This window comes from Wasmannia auropunctata, unplaced genomic scaffold (assembly GCF_000956235.1).
Source record: "Wasmannia auropunctata unplaced genomic scaffold, wasmannia.A_1.0 LD335634.1, whole genome shotgun sequence".
Taxonomy (NCBI): Eukaryota; Metazoa; Arthropoda; class Insecta; order Hymenoptera; family Formicidae; genus Wasmannia; species Wasmannia auropunctata.
Genome location: NW_012027256.1, coordinates 1,509,768 through 1,520,044, shown reverse-complemented (window position 1 = coordinate 1,520,044; position 10,277 = coordinate 1,509,768). Strand labels below are relative to the sequence as shown.

Sequence of the window (10,277 nt, the reverse complement as noted above, 5' to 3'; positions counted from 1 at the left end):
AAAGGGTTGAGAAAAGACTCACCGTCGCTTAACACAACTTCGGGTTGACTCGGCGCAGGCACTTGTTTCGTTTCTATTCGCAATACTCGGGGTTCTGTAGCAAAGGAGTACACGCAAATATTCGTTAATGGTAGGAAAAAAAAAATATATCGATATATAAAAGATCAAAACGTGATACATTCCATGGTATGTATGAAAACCCGTTCGTAAATTAAGAACATAAATTTACCGTCTCTACTCTCTTCCTCCGTTTCCGAGGTAACAGAAACTGGTGACTGAATAGGACTCTTGGCAGTGCTGGATTCATGCGTCGCACGACTGATGTTAAAGGATGACAAGGCCTCGGATTCTGATTGTGATTCATCGTCTATTTACAGAATAGGTAATATTAATGGCTCGATTTGGAACGTCCCGGTGAACATTAAGTGGACATAGAGTAATTTCAAGATACGGGATACAAATATAACAAGATCCATGCAAATACGGGAAAAGATTGGACGAGAAAAGTGACGAATGGAACTAACAAGGATCTCCCTTCTGTTTGCGTTCAACTTCTTTCTTGTACTGATCCAATTCTTGATCCGTGACGGCGTCGAAAGGATTTTTGGCATAAGGTGTCTTGTACACCATCGCATTGTGTTGGAAACCACGCTGTATAATACCCTTGCTAGCGGCTCCTACTAAAACTACTTGTTCTCCGGTACCACTAATTGTCGCGTCCTTGTAAACAACGAGTATGCAAAGTTAAAGATGACATAGATATTTTCTGCAGGGCTTTATGAAGTAACTAATATAGTCAGGAAGATGCTATCGTTTCAATTGAAATTCAAATCAGAATAGTACGTGATAATTGCTATTTGACAGGAAGTTTTCTTTTTTTTTCTTTTTTATTTTTGCTAATTTATTAATTGGTAAATATCTAACTAGTTTAAATCAAGAAGAAGATTCAGTTTAAACTTATGTACCTGCATTTTCTTAGCTTCCTCCCATGATACCCCTTCCAATATATGGGATTGTGGACCAGCCGATATTTTCTCTGCTCGTCGATAATCTTTAATCTAGAGAGACGAAAGTGTATCAAACTTGTACGTTTCCATTTGTACAAGCAAAGAGAGCAGAAACAAAGACAAATAGGGATATAATGCAATTGTAACTGTGCTAACACTTACCTGCTGTTGTAATTGTTTGAACTCCTTTGGATTGGTGTTTTTCGGAACAAACTGAAGAGCACTGTCTATCTTGACTGGTGTGCTGCTATGGGTAGGAGATCCATCAGACACCCACTGCACACACAAAACCAGAACATTAGTCGACCCCCTTCAAATCATTGTGAGAAGCAATTATGTTAATATAAGGTAAGAGACTCTTGCATGCTATGTGTGCCTGCTGCATATTTTTCTCCCCTTTAATAGATTATTCCAAATTAATTAAAACCTAGCATACATTCAACAACGTTACACGATTTTGTATTGCAGCTATATATCGTATTGCAACTCATATTTCACATAAATGACAATATACTCGATGTATATTGTCATTCAATGAGTGATTCAAAACAAAATTCCATACATTTACATGCAATACAAATGTACGACTCGGCAACATTATCTGGCAACATTAATTGCTACGTCTAACATTTAGTTTGAAGGAAACAGCTTAGGTTTGCGAAATGTGAAGGGTCACTTGATCTGGTTTTGTAAATGCAGTGGGCTCTGTGCAACCAGGCCAACAAGATCTTGATGATGAGATCAGGCACACATTCATACAGAGTCATGAGAACGCTTGGATATGTTTTATACATGTCTTACATGTATTGTGACATAAGTGCGTTCAACAAGTGCTTAAGTGAGATAAAGTACAATATATTATTTTATTTTATTCCCGCCTTATACTGTGAAATAAAAACTTCCACAAAACTCTCTATCATACTTGTATTAAATGTACAAAACTTTTACCCCAAAATTTCATATGAGATTATTATTCTTGATGGAGGGTAATTTCGCAGAACAGATTAGTCTCAGAATCGTATAATTAGTGTCGATAAATATATTGTAGACGACAACATACACATAACTTCGCATCATATTATAGAAAGCGCTAAATTTATTAACGTAGCTTCTACAAGCTATAAATAGTGCTTGGAACGCTTATTAAAGTTGATAAAATCACCCTCTTTAAACAGCATGTATAACTTTATTTAAACATCAAGAAGCTACAGAAGAACAGTCGTTAATATCTTATATGTAGAGGTACTTATGCTAACGATTGACTGGAATTCAACATGTTTAATGTTTCGTAACTTTTGCTCGCGAAAACGTTAACCTCTCGCTCTCTCGTTCTCTCTTTCGTTTTGCGCGTTTTACTGTCCTTATTATATATATATTATTGTAAAAGATTCTTTATCTTTGTTAATTAAATAATGATGTACTAAGAGAACATTTCTTTGGAAGAATGAGTTATGTATCTAATCATGCCATCTTTGTTGAAATGCAGATAAATGTACGATAAAAAAAACTTATCTTTATATTGCATCATATTGTGCTTATAAAATAAGGAATAATGCATTGATAATAATAATTGGCATTAGTAAAAGATGTTCATATTGCGAAATATTTTCAGATGCACGTATGTGTCGATGAAAATTTCTGCATATGTACATCGACCAAAATTTTGAGGTTATAATTTCAATAATAACGATAGCTTTTCATTAATATCCTGATATAACGCGATCCGTGTTTATACACATAAATCACGTACGAGCGTGTATACACACAGGAACATATACACACATTGGTCATAGCATAGAATCTAAATATGTGATTTTTGCTCCAATTTTAAACTTTTAATTCAATATAATCGCATTAATAAGCTTTTATATAAATAATATCAATCAAGCTCTGCTGTAACAAGAGTTAGAGTTTATATCTATAGTTTAAGAAGAGCAATATATGTCAGTATATATTCCAACCAACATTAAATATATTATTTGTTCAATGAGACATTTTGCCATGATTAAAGTAGTTACATAATGTGAAAGGTATCATTTTCGTAACGTATCAGCATGTTGAGAATTAATGGCACGAGTTGGAATGCATGGAATTTATATAAATAATCGTGATTAATTAACACATACTTGTGTGTATGCGCTTGTACAGTAAAATTAAAATTAAAAAAAAAAAAAAAAAACGGTTTGATGAAAAAACAAGATAAAATTGCACAACACAGCGTGATATATAATGCAATTGACTGCTAACAAAATGGAATAACCAATGCATTACGTTGCATTGCATACATGAATATACTATCTATTTACGGCCGTAAATATGCGCATTTGTCTTTCTCAATCATCGCTAAGAATATCTTCAACATTGTTCATAAAATAAAATTATTACTCACGAAAAACAAACCAAGAAATCTTAATAATATCACCCCGTGGTATTAAATTCACAAAAGTCTAATATCAAAAAATTTGTTTTCTTCTAAAACAAATTTGCAATACAATTGCAGAAAAAGATAAATATCAGAGAGTCTAAAAAAGAGAGAATTATATTCCAAAATTAAGCGAAAATAAATCGAAGATAAACGGTTCTACATATATATCAATATATATATGTTATAACTATTAATATATATATCAATATGTCATAACTATTTAATTTTGCACTTGACATTTAAAGCTTTCCTTCCTCGTTATTACGCAAATCCGATTAGCAGCCACAATACGTGATTATAATTGCCAAATAAGAATGCTTATATTAAATTTAGCCTGGGGCGAAATCGTGCGCGGAAATGAGTGAATAATTAGTCGTTCTTATTCTCAAAAGTAATGACTTCTACCTTGGTGATCTTTTTAGGATCGGGTGTTCCAGTTTCCAGGATTTCAACCTTCTGGTAGACATTTGGTGAATTTAACCAACGGGATCTGTCCGTGCCCTTTCGTCCGCCCTTCCACAGCCTATTTGGAAAAAGAAAAGAGAAATTCGGTTGGGCATTGACTGCTCTGTATATGCGTCTAAGTAAAATTACGTTCGAAGGGAAGTAGAAACTTACCCTTGTTTATATAATTCTTCCTCCTCGAGCAGATATCCTAAGGACGATACGGCCGGTGGAACTTCAACATCGTTTCGTGGTCTCGGGGGTTCTCCCTTTACAAGTGGATTTCTATATATGTAGCCCGTACGGAATCCCTGAGAGAAGAAGAAAAAAGAAACGCGATATTCAGATAGATTCCGATACAAACATTATACACCGGCGAATAGTTTTCTAGGCCAAAGACTTACAGCGTTATCGAGCATTCTCATGAGGGCTTCGAACTCAGCGCCGCCGATTCTCCAACGTTTCTCGAGCTTCTCCGCGAGTGCGGACGACTCTACCGCTGAGGTTTGTTGCTGAGGGATCGGCGGTTTTCGCGACGCCTCGAATATAGCTTTCTTCGATTCCTCGCTGATAAGGCTTAGATTATCTACGCCCGCGGGCATTAGCTTCAGCTGCGTCTCACAGGCGACTACGGTATTGTAAACGTTAAAGAACGCCTCTTCCACGGTTTCTCCGCAGCAAAGAGCACCGCGATTCGTCAGGAGCATAACCTTATTGATCGGTCCGAGGTTTCTAGCAATCTTCTCACGTTCCTCCGGCTCGACGGAACCTCCTATGTACTGATGGGTGCTCACTTCGCCTATCACTATGCTCTCCTGACCGATTGGTAACAATCCACACTTGAGGGAGGAAACCTACGTAACATGTCACGCGCGTGCGTCAGTCAATTCCTTTCGCAGTAGAGCTATTGCAATAAATGTTGGTCATCAACCGCGTCGTTAAGGCGACATGGCGCAATCGAGCGTAAACGAGCATGCAAACGCTCGTAAAAGATATACGAGGTATGCGCGAGACAGACGAGAAACGGATCATCGGAGAATGAAAGAAATTAGAGACGAAACGTTTACTCACAGCGGTAACGGACGGAGTAGTAATATGAATAATACACTTGATATCGGGTCTCGCAGCGTGTATTGTCGAGTGTAATTGGAAACCGGCGACGTGCACGCCGAAGTTGGTCGTCCCCTGTTCGACAATCGTGCCCTGCATGTCCACCTTGATCAAACTCGAGGCGGTGACCTCGTGATAGAGTAGCCCGTAAGGATTCACCAAAAAATGCTCCTGGTCCTGATTGAGACGGGAAGTGATTTGCCCGCCGACGCCCTGCGTCCATCCGTAAAGATCGAGCAATCTGAAAACCGCCGCCATCTTGCACCGTAGCAATTTCTCGCCCTTGGCGTATCCCATGCTCTCCACGCCGCGTATGTCGTTGATAGGCAAGACGCAATTCGAATCTGCACATTTCCCAAGCGAACACCATGTCAGAATAAAGTTAGGACAGAAAACGGGGGGAGATGTTTTCGAGGAATAATAATTTTAAACGGGGGGTACTAACTTTTGAACACATTGCCATTGAATCGGGCTCCCTGTGCACCCATCATGTCAGAGATCTGTTGCAGAAGACCAGAGGGTCCAGCACCATCCCTCATCTGTGTCTCAATTATACGTTCCAGCTCTTCCCGGAAGATTCGTGAGTTCATCATCATCTCGACCCTCTTTCTCCTCTCCATTTCTCTCATATCCTGTAAATGAATAGAATCCTCTTGTTTAACACACATTTGCATGTGATTGGATTATGAATTCCGTTTGTTTTTCAAGCGCCTTTCTCGCGCTGCTGGCGAAACTCACGCATAAATAACCACTAAATGTTAAACTTTCTTCGATTTCTATTATTGAAGAAACGTTTGACCGCCGTCTCTTCCACGAAACTTACCGCATCGATATCGGCGGGTCTCATCTTGCTTTTTTCATCTTCCGTCAAACCGTCCACCATTCCGTTCGTGTGTGGCTCGCTTAATGCTTGTTGGCTCGTGTCTGCCATCTTCGAGCCTCGTACAAGTATCGGCAACTATAAAATATCATGTTCCAATATCATCCCTATAGCTAGCTATAAAAATCTTAGAATCTTGGAATTTCAACGTTTTTAATTGATTAAAATTTTAAATTATTTATTCCAAATCGTGTAACGGACATTAAAAGTACTAAAACATACTAAAACGAAAATATTAATATCAATGTAATGTCATTAATATAATTAAATTAATATTAATTGATATGAAATCATGATATTAGGTATAATAAACATAAACTATCGTTCCGCGTGGCAATTAAAGATCTCTTTAACACGTCTGTTCTATGATCTCAGTAAGAACAGCGAACAATGAAGAATGAACTCGAACAGGAACGCGACTGACAACTGAAAGCGATCACGAAGGTCTGCAGCTTAGTGTTTCGCCGAAGCGTCAGTCGCCGTTGTTTCGTGAAACGCGAAAGCGGCATTTACGCTCGTTTCTTCCGAATCCGGTGCGAGGTATGGACACCTTACCGGTGTGTGCGATCAATAAAGTTGCGGGGCCCTACCGGGAATCGTGTGCGTGCAACGACGCGAACACCGCGTATACGCATTCCCTTTATTCGACCACGACGACGACGACGACGACGGGGAGCGGGGGAGGGGGGTTTCGGGGATTCCGTATCCGGTTATTCGATCCATTTTTTCCCTTAATTACTCGCGGGCGTCGTCCCGTTAACGATGTAAAATAGAATGCTCAACTGTGCCGGCTATTTTACTCGCGCGACGTTCGCTCGGCTCGGGATCTGTGTCAACGGTCGTTCACCGCTTGGCTTTCCTTACGCCAAGTACCGGTGCATCGCTCCACGCAACGCTCTCGTATACCCGGCTACGCGCGTCCTCACATCCTACGGCACCGCTTTTCACCTTTTCACGCCGCGTTTCCCTCGTCATCCATCGACCGGAAATCCCACGCTGAATGTTTCGCGAGCGTGAGCAATCATCGCGGCGGCGTCGTACGCGACCGCAACACAGCGCGTTCTAATTCGCAAAATGTATTCCCTTTCGCCTGGCAACGTCTTGTTCTCTCACGCATCAAGATCGATATACGCGACGAGATCATCTACAAAAGCCGCAAACCGACAAGTCTTGCTTTGCCAACGAGACTGATTCGCTCCGCCGCCTGTGACTTGAGCTTCCGACTGACTTGTTACCGCGCCGGAAAACGTGCGTCATGCGTGTGCACTTCCGCTGTAACAACGAACAAAATAAAAGAGACAGAGAGAGAGAGAGAGAGAGAGAGAGAGAGAGAAAAGCACGATGGTTGACCGCAGATTACGTAGCACGCAAGCGCGAAACACAACGCGAGAACAATCAGTCCGTTCGATTGTACGTCCAAATTCTTCCTACCACATGATTTTATATATATGTGTCTTATATTCCTTGATAGTCTATCGGGATAGCAATCGATAATCCCGTGAACTTAATGTGAGACAGCCAGGAGCCTGCTATTCTGTTTACCTACTCGGCACTACGTTATACGTTTGAGATTTATATTCGTCGATTATCTCATCGCACATACATTGTATTATGTCTCGTCACTATTTTTGCTTCTATACTTGTATTATATATTTTTCTGATAATATCATTAATATATTTTTTAATATTAATTGTAATATAAAATTGCTATTGACATTTATTTTTCAAGTATATTAATATTATCAATATTAAAATTAGTTGTAATAAGAAATTGATATTAATATAAATTTTACACATGTAAAATCATTACATGTATAAAATAAATTGCTTGCAAACGCAAGTTGTATCTATCTAACGCGAAAATATAAATAATTGCGCATGGTATTTGCAGAGTATCATCATTTGAAATTTTGCCAAGTACAAGAAACGCTCGACAACGATTCACTTTCGTCAGCCAAGATATATGTACTTTCGATACACTTTGACCGAATTCAGTTCGGGAGAAAAAAAAATGCAGCGACGACCGTGAACGGTAGCTCGGTGCGAATTGATGGTAATTAATGTTAAGGGGTTGAGGTATTCGGCGTAAGTGGCTTCGTTTAAGTCCCTCGCGTATACGCGCGTTTGGCTTCGTTGACAGCACGATACACGGATGCCGTAATATCGGTGTCGCGATATTGACCAAGTGGCAATCGACGTAGGAAAAAAAAAAAAAAAAAAAAAAAAAAGAGGACATTACGTCAACAGAAGAACGCAACAAATATTCCCGCGAACGATGAACGACGAATGCTCGACCACAGCTATCTCTTTTCGAGCAGACGGAGGGATGGGTTTCCATAATGTGTAAATCACCGAGTCGATTACGCACTCTGATGCGCTTTTAAAGTAATCATCAGTTCACGCTCGCAACCACGCTCGGCTGGAAGTTCTCTAACTGCAAACTCCTCGAAGCACAACGGCGACTTCTATTCCAGATTCAGTGGGGTTCCATCTTCCCGGAGTCGCGTCCCATTCGTAAATAACGCTTATCTTCGACGATAACGGGACAATGCGAATCGTCTCTCCGCAAGCTGAATGAAAGCGATCGCGGGCCGACCGGGTTCGCTATACGCTTACTGGCGCGAGTCCGAGAGTCCTCGTCTTAAAATAGAGAGAAACCAGGGACGAAGTCGCGGTGAGACGAACAGCGCACGTTTTCCGTCAGCTAATCTCACTTCTTTCTCTCGTTCCAGGGTAATCGGGAATCGCATGTTCGAGGTACAACGGTTTCCTACCTCACCTTCGTCTTAAAGCGGCACTGAAACAACGAAGAGCGTTCTGTGAGTCTACGATAAAATCGATAGATAATATTTCGCATCGATTCAACGGTCCATTGTGTGTTCCGCAGCTTCTATCTCGGATCCGTTGTTCAATCCCGATGATCGATCTGTAGAAGCGACCGTGATCGAAGAAAAAAAAAAGAGGGAAAGGCTCGAAACGACCCGTGTGTTGTGGCGACGCTCGATGCGAGGACTCGTTTGATACGATGATTAGTCGCCCTTACGCAACCCGTAGCCGTGGAATTATACGCGGTGCGTACGTGCGTGCATGAGTGCGTGTGCACCTGCACACGTGCTTGTCTCTCTCACACTTGTTCGCAGGCCCGAAGAGATACGGGTTTTTTCGAGCAGATTCGTTTGACTTTTGCATTGCATTTGTTGTCAAATGCAGTCTTATACCGGTCTCTGAATTTCTAAGGGTATTTCTTCCAAGGGTATGCGTAGGTGAATCTTAAATTAAAAATCGTCTTGTTTAATTCAGGATCTCAAGATTCATCCATTTAATAAATAACTGCAAAACACCTCAAGATCATATTAAAATGATGTTATAAATAAATATAAGATCGGACTACGAGTATCGCCCCAAGCCAGTCGATCTTTCCCTCGATTTTACTCGTCAAATTATAGACGTAATCCAAGAGTACGTAATTATCAGGGAGCAGCGGGACGAACGATCGATAACGCCATCAACGACGATGATAAATCGATCCGCGGAAAGCGACGTTCAACGATGACCGCCCGGATCCGGAGATCGACGACGCGGTGGGTGACTTTTGACAAAATGGCATCGTGCCACTGAATATCTGTAGGCTCCGCTAATGCCTGACATCATATGCCAAAACGAACGCGCGCGGACGCGGATTATCGTCGAACGCTCGACCGGCTCGACGCCGGACGGCCGCGGCGGACACTTAACGGAATGACGTCATGGTTAATCGCAGATTACGCCCGTCGTAGAGCGAGCGAGCGTCGTGAAACGCTATCAGCTATCAGAGAAACGAAAGTAACAACAACCGGGAGAGGGAGAAAGAGGGGAAAAAAAAAGAAAGAGAAGCAATGAAGAGACACAATTGCTCACGCGGAGTGGATATACAACATCGATTATCAGAAACTCTCGCTTAATATTAGCTTTTCATGTCGCATTTTAATTCATATGTATTAATTTTTATCTACAGTTGGACAGTTCACGTCGTATATATACGCTCTTAAAGCGGCTGTCTCAAACCATCTCTCGAATGTAGGTCCCTAAAACCTGTTGGTGCGGCAACCATTAACAGACACAATCGAAAATAACAGAATACGTGAATTATCCAATTATGAAATTATCGAAGAAGAAATCGGCAATAATTCTTTCTCTTTCATTCTGTCTATGTATAATATACATGGATATACCCACATATCTTTCTCTCTTCCATGAATCTATCTATAGCCTACGGTTACCGGGACGCGTCACGGATCGGAATTCCGCCGGAATTCAATTATAACGACGAAATTTGCAAAACTTATTCCCGATATGACACAACGGAATCCGTCGCGAGCCAATCCCGTACGATACGACGGACAGGTTCAAAACGCAACGATTTCGCGATACG

At 40.9% G+C, this 10,277-nt stretch overlaps 1 protein-coding gene across 4 annotated transcripts in view; it reads right to left on the bottom strand.

Annotated features, from left to right (window-relative positions):
* The window catches only part of LOC105456590 (protein hu-li tai shao), a 17,004-nt gene extending 9,931 nt beyond the window's left edge, over positions 1-7,073 (bottom strand). For 2 of the 4 annotated variants that reach the window (XM_011700758.1, XM_011700760.1), the window contains exons 1-12: positions 6,815-7,073; positions 5,810-5,944; positions 5,432-5,618; positions 4,948-5,330; positions 4,281-4,730; positions 4,051-4,187; positions 3,838-3,955; positions 1,170-1,283; positions 966-1,058; positions 525-720; positions 230-367; positions 23-94 (exon numbers count right to left, since the gene is read on the bottom strand). In XM_011700758.1, coding sequence (XP_011699060.1) covers positions 23-94; positions 230-367; positions 525-720; positions 966-1,058; positions 1,170-1,283; positions 3,838-3,955; positions 4,051-4,187; positions 4,281-4,730; positions 4,948-5,330; positions 5,432-5,618; positions 5,810-5,944; positions 6,815-6,841 — 2,050 coding nt within the window. In that variant the 5' untranslated portion in view covers positions 6,842-7,073. The remainder of the gene's footprint in view (positions 1-22; positions 95-229; positions 368-524; positions 721-965; positions 1,059-1,169; positions 1,284-3,837; positions 3,956-4,050; positions 4,188-4,280; positions 4,731-4,947; positions 5,331-5,431; positions 5,619-5,809; positions 5,945-6,814) is intronic. The other 2 variants (XM_011700756.1, XM_011700759.1) reach the window with 1 other exon arrangement.
* Between the last annotated feature and the right edge of the window lie 3,204 nt (positions 7,074-10,277).